The sequence below is a fragment of the Dermacentor andersoni genome, chromosome 7 (genome assembly GCF_023375885.2).
Source record: "Dermacentor andersoni chromosome 7, qqDerAnde1_hic_scaffold, whole genome shotgun sequence".
NCBI classification, from domain to species: Eukaryota; Metazoa; Arthropoda; class Arachnida; order Ixodida; family Ixodidae; genus Dermacentor; species Dermacentor andersoni.
The window spans coordinates 17,191,965-17,207,025 of NC_092820.1; the positions used below are offsets into that span (position 1 = coordinate 17,191,965).

General features: G+C 45.0%; 1 protein-coding gene and 1 pseudogene across 3 annotated transcripts in view; both read right to left on the reverse strand.

Moving 5' to 3' along the window:
- Nucleotides 1-15,061, reverse strand: part of MED17 (mediator complex subunit 17) — a 197,805-nt gene that overhangs the window by 72,306 nt on the left and 110,438 nt on the right. For all 3 annotated transcript variants that reach the window (XM_055073189.2, XM_050182348.3, XM_055073190.2), the window contains one exon: nucleotides 1,125-1,333. In XM_055073189.2, coding sequence (XP_054929164.1) covers nucleotides 1,125-1,333 — 209 coding nt within the window. The remainder of the gene's footprint in view (nucleotides 1-1,124; nucleotides 1,334-15,061) is intronic.
- LOC140219443 (uncharacterized) lies at nucleotides 9,660-14,193 on the reverse strand (annotated as a pseudogene).

The following is a 15,061-nucleotide window of genomic DNA, read 5'->3' on the forward strand; positions in this document are numbered from 1 at the left end:
ACTCCCACTAGCCATCTGCGCCGCAAGCTCACATTTATTACTGAAAATTATATTTGAAAGTGTTCTATAGAAACCAATGTTTTTTTATCAAACTAGCAACATCCTTAAATTGCTAAACCGCCCCCCAAGTACAAACAAAAATGATGACGTGATCTTCCGGCAGACCACCGCTCGTTGATTGGTTCCCCTCATGCCGCCCTGTTCCACTCTTTCTCCGAGTGACGTAATCCAGACATAACAGCCAGACCGAACCGGTTCCAAAGCGAACCGCTACAGAATACGGCCCCTGGCCTCGCCATAAAGATCATTATCACATGCGCTTGCCGCGGCGATATCACGTTGGCGTCGAGCTCGGCCCGCGTGAATGGCAACCTTACCGCAAGCGCGATGCCAGCCACTGGGAATCGGTGAACAGCGCTAAACGATGTTCTTGCCGCATTTGGGTGGCCGTGGTCAGAGCGACTACGTTCCTGCTGGCTTTTAGCCACTTTCACTGCGAAATATTGCAAAAATTATTTCTGTACTTTTGATTAAAAGTGAATGTATTCCTTTTTTCTCGTTTTCTCAAAACAACGACTTTTGACTTGTTGCTGATTTGCTGCGGCAATATCTCTGCCTTCAAGGCAGGTAGAGCCATAATTTTTGTTGTGGCTTGTAGCTGAGTGTACAGGGTCTGATTTTGGAATTTATGCTTTAAAATTTTTCAATTCTGCTTTAGATCAAACAGTAGGGTAGCCACAATTGGAACAGTAAAGACTGAATTGCTATAAGGTTACTAATATTTGATGTATCAAAAAGTATTCCTACCATTATGTTCCTTATGTTTTCTAGTGCCTAGGCATGTGCCAATATGAATTGTTGTAGCGTGGTTTTTTTTTATTGTTTCTGCAAATGATGAACAATGAATTTCATTTATCTTCAGAACTAAATGGCCTATTGGAAAAATAATTACATATTTGAAATTTGCACAAAAATCTTAACAAGAATGCAAAGTTGTATGAATATTGCTGGAAAACATCATGAACATTACTTGAATAGCAGTGTCCCCCCTTAACCGAAAACTTGAATTGATGGCAGTCTTGCCCCGCACAGTGTGGGTGTGTATGCAGTGATGCAATGCTCACCTGTGGAGGGAGTTGCGCAGGCGTTGTCGGTCGTGTGCGTGTGGCCCCGCCAGGTGCCGCTTGAGTGGCACCCCAACGGGGCCCGATGCTGGTCGGGGCGCCCCCTGGTGTAAGAACGCATAGTGGTACTCGCGTAACAGCTGATGCAGGGAGTGCTCCAGCACGTGCTTGTGGTCCAGGCGCGAGGGTGGCAGGGCAGGCTGACGGTCCTGCATCCACATATTGCCTTTGCAGTCCACATAGGGCCCCCACACAGAGCCATTAATCTATTCCATGCCACGGACGAGCTGGGTTTGTCTACGCATTTCTGGTAAAAATGAAATAAACGCGGACAATTGGCGGCACTTTTCATTCTCCAGAGATGCCATAGGCTAGCTGATTTCATCATCTCAGTGTGTTTATTTGGTCTGTGGCAGCCCACGATCTGTGGGGCAGTGCAAGCACAAGCAAGTTTTATTCTGACAGAGGAAGTAAAACAAGTTCGCCACTGGGGTCTTTTGAGTTATTAACCCTTTGAGGGTCGATTTTTTTCGCCATATGCGACCGCCCAGGGTCGATTTCTTTTTATTGCAGATTTCAATTCTTCTCAGGGACTTATTTCGAAAAAATTTACTGCAATTTTTCTAGGGTGACCGGAAAGTGAAAAAAAAAAAATTTTGCGTTGGTATATATGTACTCTTCATTCATGAATAACAACAATAAAAAAGGAAATAAACTTATAAGAATTAAAAATTTGATGCATTTTTATACACATAGTTCAAGGCCTTGAAAATGTGCACACAAGAATATTTCGCAAGACTCAAATGTTCCTGCTCTTACATTAATATATAATATGTACATCCATAGCGTAATCGAACTGCGTAGGTGCGCGCACTCAAGGAAACTGTGTGGTTGTGTGCCCGTCAAAAAAGCACAACGTGTGACAAACTTCCTCTAATCTTCATCTTATCGCCAACCAGAGGCAATTTGTTTTCGCGAGTGTCAAAACAAAAGAAAGCAACGGAAACGCATGCACGACGGCATCCTTCGTATGCGCACCCCTGTGAGCGCTAAACAAGCAACAAATAAGCGGTTGCCCTTTGAGCAATTAGTAACGAGATAGCCATCAGTTTTGCAAGCGCAAGACGGCAAAACCGCCCGCGAGAACAAAACCCGAACCGCCACCCGCCCAAGCGGGCACCAATGTGCGAGCGGTACTATATAGACGCGCAGGAGCGAACTAGCACTAAAACAAACCATGCAATGAAAACCGAGAGAGGGAGGCGCGCGAAAAATATTCCCTGTATTCCCACACAGTGGCAGCACATGACAGGAAAGAAAAAGTTAGGAACACTCGAAACGACCAAAGGTAGGCGAATGTGGGAAGTCACAGACAGGAGCCATCAGCATTTCAACAAGCCAACTCGTCAAGTGTCTTCCTTGATTGTGTTTACTGTACGTGGAGTAGAACAAGCAAACAGTTTTTTCACATTCCTAAGGGCATTACCACAGTCAAGTTTACAAAGGCAGCCTCATAAACCAGTTCACCTTGGAAACTAAATTGGAAATGCGTGTCATCTGTGGATGGAAGACCAAGAAAGCAGACATTTTTTCTAGCTGGAATTATCCCAACGGGTGCGCTGCTGCCATTATACCGAACTACACTGCCACAAAGAGTATTCAAATTTAATGCCAAGACAGCATGAAGAGTCCACAAAAAGTGCCACAACTCCATTTGCAAATAATTACGGCTTAGCCCAAAAGAAAGCCGGGCTCCCAAGAGAGAGGCAGCATATGTTAAACTACTGTGCAATTGCTCTGAAGTGAGAAGAATAAAACAAAAAACACAGGGGCTAAAATTTATTACTACACGAAGCCAACAGGCAGCCAAGTACTGTGTATTGACAAATTAACCGTTCTTTTTAACTTACAAATATAGAACAGAAAAAGAGAATGAATTTTCAGGAAACCTATAAAGTTTAAAAGTCCCCTTATGAACTATGACCGAGGTTAATGGCGAAGACCATGGGCCCTATAACGTAAAACTATTCTAATATGTTTCTATTCCAATCTCCTGACGTCAAATTTGCGTAACCACCGACGCAAGCACCGGGCGGTCACCCACAGTGTTGTCTGAATAGACCAATCAAACACTCTCCTCGTTCATAGGAGGTCACTTTTGTTTGCTTGAAAAACGAATAACATTGCCTACACTGAGCGGCTTGTCGTATCTAACTGGCTGACAAGAGGCGAGGAGAACGCTCAAGTGGAGAGGGATTCACTGGGGCAGAGCCAGTGCACTCAAAATCGATAACCGGATGAAGAGGGTGGTGCCGGCATCGGCGATTGGTCGGCTTTCCCTTACTTAGCTTGTAGTGGCTGGTTGAAAATCACGGCGGCATGCAACGGAAGCTTAAGAATGACACTAAAACTGACCCTCAGGAAAGAAGAGTTGGCCGAATGGGGTGGTAAACGTGCCGAAAGTGCTCGATAACCTTGCACGGCCATGCAAGAAGTTTTATTATACGCAAATACACCCATGCTCTCCGGCAGGTGTGAGTAGCCAGCGTCTGAGCGATCGGCGGCAGCCATCTTTTATTCCTTTCGGAATGGGGCAGCCTGCGGCTATTCCGAAGAAAATTCAGTTTTGTTTGGCATATTAATGCATCTTTATCGCGTACACGTCACTTTGACGTGGTGAGTTTGTGCGGTTTTGTGACGTCGCGTGACAGGCAGGTGAAGTGGGTGCAGCCCGAAAACTTTAGCAATAGCCGAGGGCTAATGGCGAAAAGGGGTCGAATCAGAAATAACTGTTTTTCTTTTTTCTGTCACATCGTGCATAATCAGTGTGTACGCATCATATCAGATGGGGAACTATCGCAGTTTTCGTGACGTCACGTGACAGACAGGTGAAGTGGGGGTGGTCGAAAAAAGTTTTTCACCAATCGTGGAGGGCTGATAGCAGAATTGGAATAGAGAAGTTTGGAATAGTTTTATGTTATAGCGCCTTATATCATGCACAAATTATGGTTTACAGAGGCTATCATCACAAATACCAGAACTCCTTAATAAGCACCCTGACATATTAAACTGAATAAATTTTAAAGTCACTCCAACACAATTCAAGAAGCAAGTTAAAGCCTTATTTATCGTGGAAGCTTGGGCTTGTTGGCGATTCAATGAAAAAAAAGACACAGCGAAAAAAAAAAAAAAGACACGGGCGCTGTCTGCATGTCACTCTCTCGTTTCCTTCGTTGTGACCGTGTCCTTTTTCCCTATTTATATTGGAGCAGGTGTGAGATTTTAACCCCTGAGCTATGTATTTCTTTGTGTATTATTTGGACTTATTTCATCATGTCTGTGCATTGCGGTTTGATTTTCATCGATTTTCATTCCATAAAAGAAAGTGCATATTTCACTATGTTTCACTATGTTTCACTGTATTTGCATTGATGTATTGCATCTGGGTCAGCCTACGATGCGTAATCATCTGTGAATAAGATTTGCTGCCTACGCTGTCCTAGCCTGGTAAGGCTGTCCTAGCCTGGTAAGGATCCTGGGCAGCATGAAGTCGTCTCAAACAAAAGAGAGAGAAAGAAATGCTGAAGACAGCTGGGAGCCGAAGCCACATCAGGGTGTCTACTAAGTTGACATTTCCAAATTCCCCGAGTTTTCCAGGTTTTCCCTCAGTGCCTTTGCAAAACTCGCTGAGTGACGCAGAACTATGTTTTATGTCAAGACGGGCTGAAACCATATCGCCCGATGCTGTCACTCTCTTACTTAGTAAGCATATGAAAAAAAATTTTTTTTTGAATGACTTAACCCAATTTGAATATAAGGAGTAGTGTTTATGTTATTCAAAAAGAGAATAGAAGGATGGGGTTTGTAAAATGCACAGCAAATAAAATGTCATCGAAAAAAATTTCAGATTGAGGGACATTCTCAAATACGAATTAAAAGGAGATGCATACAGAAGCAAATATTTTCGAATACGAGCTATTTCTATCAACTGGTAGCAAGCTCAGTGGTATGAGGCCCGAAATTTGTCACAATTGAGATTCTCTCTCAGTAGCTCGCAAGTCAACCTCAACTGTCCTGACATACTCTCAGCCTGCGCAAGACACCTCAGTGTTATGTTTCACTGCTTTAAAGAGTTTATTTTGGTTTGGATGAGGGACACCTGCATCTCGGCATCAGCCAACACTTTTTTCTTGAGCTCAAGCTCCTTCAAACTAGCAGCAGCACACTTCCTTTGCCATTCATTCCTCAATGCGTCGGTCCTTTCTGTTCTTGTCCTCCTTCCATCGCATGTTTGCCCCACGGACCATTTGAAACATCCTCTTGGTCAGTTGTACAGTAAAAGTTTGATTTTTCGGACTCCCTAAGAGTCACGAAAATGTCCGAAAGATTGGCAGTTTGAAAAAATGAATGCACGTCTTTTACTATCAATAAAGGCTCAAATCGCCACAGGCAGATTCCAAAAAGCTCTGAAGGCCAGCCAGTACACGAAGGCAAATCGCTGCTCCTGCTGGGACAGGAGATGGCAGGTGCACGCGTGTATAATTAAGGAATACATACAGGGCCCCGTGACAATTGGCCCTTCCCCCACTTGTGAAGCTTCAACGCAATACTGAAGTACTAAAGCGCCAAACAACACAAGAGACATGGACTGCTTGGCGTCTGTTTGGCGCTTTAGTACCTGCACGAACTAGCCCAACAAAAAGTCCTGCGTTCAACGCAATAACATTGCTGTATTGTGGCAAAGTTTAATTTCGGAAACCGACATAATTCAGTGCATCATGCTTTCCAAGCTTCAAAGCCATTGGCAAGGATTACAAAGCATGAGTCGGCGCCTAACAGCGGCAAATTGCTAACAGTACCGAACGCCGAAGTAGCTAGGCCTGACGCTGCCGCGGTGGTGGCTACGGCTGCCAGGGGATCTGCGTGCGATAGCACCGGTTCAAGGCGCGAAAATAAATAAAATGGCAGCACTGGTGGCTTTGATTAATGCCACTTCGGACCTGTGGTCACGGCAAAAGGTTGGGAAAATTGTACGCCGAACGGTTCTAGCGTCCGAAACTTCATACGTTGTTATGCAATGACTCTATGGGGCACGTGGTCGTGCCTAGATGTTATGTTTCAAAAATTAGGCGTCCAGAAAATCGGTCATTGACTGTACACTGGTAGGGCTTCCAGCTGATGACACGGTGTCAAAGACGTTTAGTTACGATTCCTCTCTGTCACCCGAGCCAACATTAGCGCGAATTTCGTTCCCTTTAAACAATATTGCAGCAAATTCTCCCTGATGTATTCTCCCTGATGGCATGTATTCCCCGAGTTTTCCCTGAGTATTTCCAGACTATTCAAGATCCCTGAAAATTCCCAGTTTTCCCAGTTGGTGGACACCCTGGCTTCCCAGTGCATCTTTAACAAATTTTGCCACTTCCACTCTTCTACAGAGTTTTGCAGGTCAGCAAATTCACCTATGTTAGACTGAGAACAACATCTGAGAGGCTAACCTTTCTCTCCCTAATTATTCACAAATGAACTCAAAGTCAGTGCACCGAACTTCCTTAAATTTCAGCCAATTGAGCACTTAAGACATTGGCATAGTATGGATATGTCATCACCATTCAGACGAAACAATGCCTTTAAATATAGCCCCAGGGTAATTCAAGAATGAAACATGCTTCCTGAATCAGTGGTAAATCTTCTGTGAACAAATTTTTTAATGCTGCCTGAATCGCTTATTTATTCCAAAGGTGGAACTCTGTGAAACTGCAATTTACTGTTCACTGTGTACTATTATTCAATGTGTGCTATCTTGTCCCAACTGTAAACATAAAACATTTTTTTCTTTCAATTCTACTGCCTAATATATGCAACACACGTGCACTATTTGTCTATAGTGCTGTGTTTATGCTTTAGTTAGATTAATTTGCGTTTTACATGAAAGTGACAAATAGTTTATCTCATGTTCTGTGTTACCACTCCTGCAATGGCCCTTTTGGGGCTAACAGTACCAACAGGAGGCTAACAGTGGGCACGGAAACAGCCCTAACAGAATGACTGCAAAACTTGGCTTCTTGTAGCAGCTGTTGTAGCCATGAGGGAAGAGCGAGACGGCCAAATGACGGGTCACACAACCACACGTGTAACAGTCTCTCGGCTGTGTTCTGCCTGAAAAGAAGCACACGCTGCCAGATCGCCGTTCACGCGATGTCTCGGCGAACTATCGCACCCCGCTTTCACTAGATGGCAGCATCTACATCTCCACAATAAAGCATGCAAAGTTTGCTGCAGCAGGCAGTTTCATGCCCTTCCCATTTCTGGTATGCATGCGGGATACTGGCACTTTCTGCGTTGGCGTTAGCAGGGAGATACTGAACTAGCTGGGTCCTATTCCTGCGTATAGCCCCAGTGTCAGTGTTAACCCAGTAAGACCAAGGCTTATCGGCTGGAGTTTCTACTGTCGTTTTGCCCTTGAGGTCTGTCAAGACACCGTCTCCGTAGAAAAGTGCCGGCAGGTCGCGGACTCCATGACGTCTTTCGAAGCCTTTCCTTTGACATTTCCGGTGTTGTTCAAATTCAAATTTCTTTATATCCAAAACAAGTTTTGTGGTTGACAGGGCTAAAAGCTGCGGTCTGCAGCTTGACAGGGACCCGGACACCATATTCAAGGCAGGGCTTGACCTCGACATGTATGTCGAACCGTTAAACAAAAACATAACAGTTTATCAGAATAAGAATACACTATATGAATAAGAATACAGTCAAACCCGGCTATATCGAACTCGCAAAAAAACACCCATCAGTTCGATATAGAGTATAGTTCGATATAAGCCTGCTAAATAATTGGATGTCATAAAAGCACATACCATTTATAAAATCACTTTATTGAAGAAACTAGCTTAGTTTCGCATAAATTAGTCCTGCATTTTCTTCTGCTTGGGCAATTTCGCCGCCTGCGACGCACGCACTTCCCCACGTTGTCTAAGGAGTCGGAGCAGCTGAGGCCGCAACCTTCTGCATTCGCACAGAAGCACCGGACTAATGCGAGTGCACCAATCGCTTCGGAGGATGTGGGCAAAGGACCGTAGTTGCTTTCCTCAGTGTGCCTACTTTCATTTGTGCTCGGTACGATGTCGGCGATGTAGTCTTCGTTTCCGGGCTCTACCGTGGTCGCGACACCATCATCTGCACTCACAGACTCGTCCACAGTTGATTCGAATGTCCCGGAAATTTTGACAGCTCGCTCCAAACTTCGGCAACACCGGCAACGGCTTCGTTGCATTCATCAAAATTTACAGTCATCACCGAGCACGCGGAAACCGGAACGTATGAAGAACCCCTCGTACACGGCCGTGCAAACGTGTCGGGCGCCATGGCACCGGGTTGCGAGTCTGGCCACTTTAGCCCTAATCGTGCCGAGAGTGCTCCTCGGAATCTTGCACGCTGCGGGGACATCCAACTTCTCATCGCGTTCGACGCGATTTATGATTTCGAGCTGCACGACGAAAGGCGTATTCTGCCGCTTCATCATGGCAACACTGCGGGAGAAGGCCCACAAGACGCAAACGCGATAAACCAGAGAAGCAGCCGGACAACTCGCACTTTCGCCATCTTGCACCAAGAGAGCACAAGAGCATCTGATTGGCTGTCTGAGCAAGCGCTGAGGCGGGCCAGGATCATTTTTTGCTGGGGAGTGTCAATAGATAGTGATCTAAAGAAAGGAAGGACGCTTGATTCTGCAACCCGTGAGGGAGCACGGCGAAGCGTCGTCAGGGGAGAGGGAATGGGAAGTGAAAGATGATAGAGAAAGAGGGAGGATGTGGCCTAATAGACTCCACGCGCGACAGGGGGAGTGTCGACGGCTCGCCCGAACAGCCCGAGGCAGCGCGGTCACGGTAGGGAGAGCGGTACGATGGAGCCGCGCCGCCGGGTTTCCCCGCTACCGCGAGGGAAAGCCAACTTCTGGGGGCACTTTTGCGCCGCTTGACGTTCGATATATCGGGAGTCACTGCAATATTTGTTCGATGTAAGCGTAATTTTTGCTATATATACTCATTGTAACTATACCGTGACCAGAAATTGTTCGATATACAGATTAATTCGATGTAAACGGGTTCGATATAGTCGGGTTCGACTGTACACAATACTAGATATATTGCTATAAATGAAAAAAAAAATGCTTTTTATACAGAAGAAAGAAATATTAAAAAGTCGATATAATGAAAAAAGGGGAGAATAACATTATATATATATATATATATATATAGATTATATATATATATATATCAATTCACGTATGCATACTCACAAACACATATAATACATCAGGAAAAGTTATTACATTCTAAAACACTACAATGTGAAATACAAGCAGACACAGGAGGATTTAGCTTCTGTTAAAAAAAGAAAGAATTACTAATGTATGTAGCTTCCTGACAATAGTGGTAGGTATTATGTTTTCAAAAAAAGAGCTGATGAGGTAATGCTAGTGTGGGCTTCACTATATTTTTGTATTTATTGACGATTAACAGAAGATTATATTTCAAAGACTGCAGTTTGTAAAAAGTGCGGAAACGTGGTATTATCCAAAAGTCAAGACAATGTGTACGAACATTGGTATATTGCTGAAGCTGTGCTATTGTGTTAATAAAGTTTTTAAAAGTGGGTGAAGACACACAGAATGAATGCAAAACACAAAATTCATACATATGCTGCATTTTCATAATGATGTACAACCTAAAATAATATCCTGTGGAAGCTAAATAATCAATATTTGCGATACTGTGAACAACTTTTTGTAATAAACAAATCCTCATAATATTCCTTTTTGTAGTGGTCAACCATACGAGACTACAGTAATTAATATGGGAAGCGAACAATGCAAAATAAATGTTTTTTTGCTTCCACTGGGAGAATTGCAAAGCAATGCAATAGAGCTCCTGTGGTCATTGAAAGTTTTTTGCACAAGTTGTCAATATGCAAATCTCATGTGAGATTTGAGCTAAATGTTACTCCGAGAATGTTATATTCATTGATTATTTCAATCCTGTGCCCGTCGCAGTATATATCCTGTTCTAAATTAATTACTTTATTTTTTGCACGGAAGAAAAGAACCTTGGTTTTAGCTGGGTTAATTTTGAGGCAGTTAGAATGTGACCAAAATACGAGCTTCTCAAGGAAGTGATTACATTTTGACGCTAGATTGGCTTCATCAGTTCCAGAGAGTATGATAGTGGCATCATCCGCATAGTATATGATAAATTTTGAGCTTGTGTTAATATGGACAATATCATTTATATATGCGTTAAACAAACGAGGACCTAAATACTGCCTTGGGGCACACCACATTTTATATGGAGGGGAGATGAATGGTAATTGCCAATGTACACACACTGAGTCCTGTTGGCTAAGTACGAACGGAAGAGTTCAAGCTGCTTACCACGAACCCTGTAGTCCGAGAGTTTTAGTATAAGTATGTTATGGTTAAGTGAATCGAATGCCCTACTATAATCTAAGAAAAGACCGAGAGTTATACGATTATTTTCAATGTTTTGTAGAACACTTTCTTTAAGAGTTAATAAAGCTGTTTCAGCAGAGCATCCTTCGAAGTTCTGGAGCTTCTCTTGATCCAACTGTTGGGGTGTTAGCTCGGTGGAACTAAGAGGAAGCTTGGTTCTTAGCTGACAACCCATGAGTAGTTCCGCAGGGCTATACCCATTTTTCAAAGGAGCCGACCTGTAAACTAAAAGCGTGAGGTAAGGGTCTTTCGTCTTCGTCATGGAATTCAATATTTTTACCGCAGCCTCAGCAAGTCCATTACTTTATGGATAGTGAGGGCTCGATGTACTATGCTTGAAACCGTAATCTTGAGCGAAGAGGGAAGACCTGGTCAATGAAAACTGCGAGCCATTGTCGGAAACCGCTTCGTCAGAAATTCCATGGCGTGTAAACGATGACTTGAAGTGGTGGACTACAGCTGCGAATGCGAGTTCATCCAGGCAAACCAGTTCATGGTATCTTGACTAAGGCAGTTGAACCCACTTATAACAATATTCAAGTGCCACAAGAATTCCATTGTTCAAACAAATAATTGTTATAACCGGGTTGTATGAAAAAATCTAAATAGGGGGATGGCAGAGCTGATGTGAGAAAACTATATAGGCGGAGAGGCCACCGCCCCTTCCCACCACCTTCCTCCGCTCGACTACTGATCGTGTTCACTCGTTTAAGGGGGGGCATGGCTTTGAAAATCAACTTCCTTATTTCTTCATGGATTTTGATGAAAATTGGCACAAATGTTTAGAATGTCTCCCTGATACTTCCATAAAAGTTTTAGAGTTATATCTTGAGAACATTTTATTAAATTTGATTCAGCAGAATGTTTCAACCTCGAACTTTCTGGAGAGCCTGGGGAACTTAAAAAACGTGATAGAAGGCTTGTTAAGTACTGACTGCATAGCTAAATGCATGCTGAAGGTCGTGACATTCTTGCTTTTTTTTTTTCCAACACAAATTTTTTGGAGTGTCATTTTTTTTATGTTACTTTCGTATCAAGCACACTTTCGGGGTGAACGAATAGCCACATCATAAATTTATAAAATGTTAAGGCCTAAAAGCAAGAATGTCACGACCTGCACTGTAGCCCACGGAACAAGACAAAAAAAAAAACAGAATCAGAATAGGCCAAACGGTAACAAAGAAATCAGCTCCACAAAGTGAGCAGAAAGGCAAAAACAGTTTTGAGAAAAAGGTCGTCAAAGTTTTGCCTTGCCTCCACTCTTCTAAAAGGCACCAGGATTGTATTCCTTGGTGTCCTTAGCACAGCGGGGCTTCTTGGGCATGTGGCCTTTCATCTGATGTTTTTTCGATGCCTTTTTTTTCATAGGGCATTTTTTGTGCAACTCTTTGAAGGGAATGCTTTCCTGGCTTCAAGCCAAGTGAGGCACAAAACTGTCTGTATGCACGAAGCGTTCCGGCATTGTGCTTGCAGACTGCCTCATTGACAGCTGTCTCCGCTGCGATCAATGAAGCATTTTGCTCTTTTGGTAGAATTGACCAAATGACAGAGTGGAGACTCTCGGCTGCATTCTGAGTCTTCTTGCCTTGGCAACAGCTGAGTAGCTGAGGATCCGAGAGGCATTGATACACAGGCAGCAACGCAGCTGAAACATGTGTTGCCAATTTGTACTTGTATTCTGGCGGAGCTTTACCTTCAGCTTCTGCAGCCCGGTGTCTGCACCAGCTCAGGGGTCCTGGAGGGCAGAGCTCATGATGAGGGTCTTTATCTGTTGAAATGATATGATAGAAGGTTGCCATTATGGCCCTTTGCATATCATATACTTCACTATTGTTACGTATGGCCATGCCATATTAATTGGTTAGCTTTTTGATTAGGTCTTGGGTCAGGCCACCCTTCCCTCTGATTGGTTTACTTCTGCTTTTTGAGACAAGTGTTCGCAGGGCTGTACCCATCCTCTTTTTCACGTGATTGATACAGTCCTCTTTGTTGAATGTAATGAAGCCATAAGCCTTGTCTTCACAAAGGGACTGGAAAGTACGGCTATCCCCATCACAAACAATAGATGTGTAGCGGAGGTCACTCCTTTCCAGTGACCTTCTGAACAAGATCAACGCTGCCTCGACCTCCATTCGGCTTGAGTTTGCATCAGTGTTCTTTTGGCACAAGTGATTCTCTTTCCATTCACTGTAGCATTCATCGTTTTCTTTCGCCCCAAGCGTGCATCCATGGCATCTGTTCGAGAGCACAACGCAGTCAAGCACCAGATCAGTGTAAAATTCAATTATTGTGCCCACACCAATATGGGATGCATGACCATTTCTCATCCATGTCCTGTCGTAGACTACCGTCACATTTTTTGTGAATGCCAGGTCCATTTCGCTGTAAACTTTCTGCACACCTGCCACAGCATCAGAAAAGAGACTTGCCGCAGCCATCTCACCAGCAGGCCTGAATTTGATTTCAGATGTCTTTGGAATGTCTTATGGTGCAAGCCTCTGTGTGAAACATTCATTACTGACCAAAAGTCAGTCAGGGCAGTTGCCCCTCTGCCAGTGGTTTTAATTGCTTGCATTGCACGCATATTCACGTCAAAAGCCTTACCACCCTCTACTCGCGGCGATGACCATTCACTTGCAACAATGCCGCAGGCATTGCAGGTCAGTATCATTCGTGCAGCCAATCCATGCCTTGTTCCCAAATGAACAGTCAGTCCCGGATGAGAGCGTTCTTGGCAGAAGGCATTCTTGTACAAAGCATTCAATGCTGTGACCTGCACAACCAAAAACTCATCCGCCAGCTCCACATCGGCACAACTTCCACTCTCACCTGCGAGCTTCATTTTTCTCTCGGTCGCCGAAACAGAACTGAGTGATGCTTGCATTGTCTCGGCTCGCCCACAAGAAGCTTCTATCGATATGTAGTGCGGTTCCAAGTGAGCCTGACCTCGACTGCGTTTCATCCACGCGCGAGGTGCTTGGTCGCGGGTCCGAGTCGTCGGCGCGGGTCCGAGTCGTCGGCGCGGGTCCGAGTCGTCGGCGCGGGTCCGAGTCGTCGGCGCGGGTCCGAGTCGTCGGCGCGGGTCCGAGTCGTCGGCGCGGGTCCGAGTCGTCGGCGCGGGTCCGAGTCGTCGGCGCGGGTCCGAGACGTCGGCGCGGGTCCGAGACGTCGGCGCGGGTCCGAGACGTCGGCGCGGGTCCGAGACGTCGGCGCGGGTCCGAGACGTCGGCGCGGGTCCGAGACGTCGGCGCGGGTCCGAGACGTCGGCGCGGGTCCGAGACGTCGGCGCGGGTCCGAGACGTCGGCGCGGGTCCGAGACGTCGGCGCGGGTCCGAGACGTCAGCGTGCGAGGTGCTTGGTTGCAGGTCCGAGGCTTCCATACATTAAGGGAACTGCTGCTGCGTGTCCACGTTGTCCGCGCCGCACTGAACATCAGCAGAATCAGCACTGAAAGCTGTTGACAACGCTTTACTTTTGGGCAACGGAGACTTTCGCTTATGGCTGCCAAATTGATGTGAAGTTTTGTATTTCTTCTTTTGCCGTCGCCGATCCATGATCACAGCCGAGATCCAACGCGAAACTACGCCACGGAGCTTCGGAGTCGCTACCGAAACGATGGAGAGGCTCGCGACACGGGCGATGGAGAACGTACCTGCGGGAATAGCAGACGACGCACGGCACTTCGCCCGCCGTTGCTAGGGGCAACCGCTCCGGAGACGAACGGGGCCGCGCGCCGCTGTCACGTGGCGTGCGCCGCCAATCAGGAGCCTCCACGTGACCTCGAAACTTTTGCTTTTTCTGCGTTTGATTTCGCTCGAAGGAGGCCGGGAAGGCGTCAGATTTTAATGAAGAAATGCTCTTTCTGTTGCGACCAAGATGGCGGCGCTCAGTTGCGCCGTTACAGAGATATCGTGGCTTGAAAAACACTGTCTTTTTGCGATTTCTGCAAAACTTCTCGTCGCCATGGCTGATACAAAAATTTTTTTAAAGCACTTCTAAGCGGTTTTCAGGGAAGATATTTTGGTATCAGGTAGAGAAAGGGTTATAAAAACTGAAAATGTGATTTTCGAAAAATCGGTTTTTCGGTCATTTTTCGCGCTGCGAAAGCCGCGTCCCCCTTCAAGGGGGAGGGTACACTTGAAATACTACTTTTTTATTTGTGGACAGATCTCAACGAAATTTTCACACTTTGTGTATTTTAATATGCAGATTCTAAAAATATAATTAATTTTGCCATAGGATAAGTAGTTTCTGATATACTCTAAAAGCATTGTATAAGCTGGGTCCTTTGTTTGGAGGAAAATTAGCATCTAAACAGAAAACCCTAACACAGTAATTTGAATATAAAGACTATCTAGAATATTCAGGGAGTGTCATAAGGTATTATTCAATGTTCTAGGCTAATCTGAGCAAGAGTTAGAGCTCACCA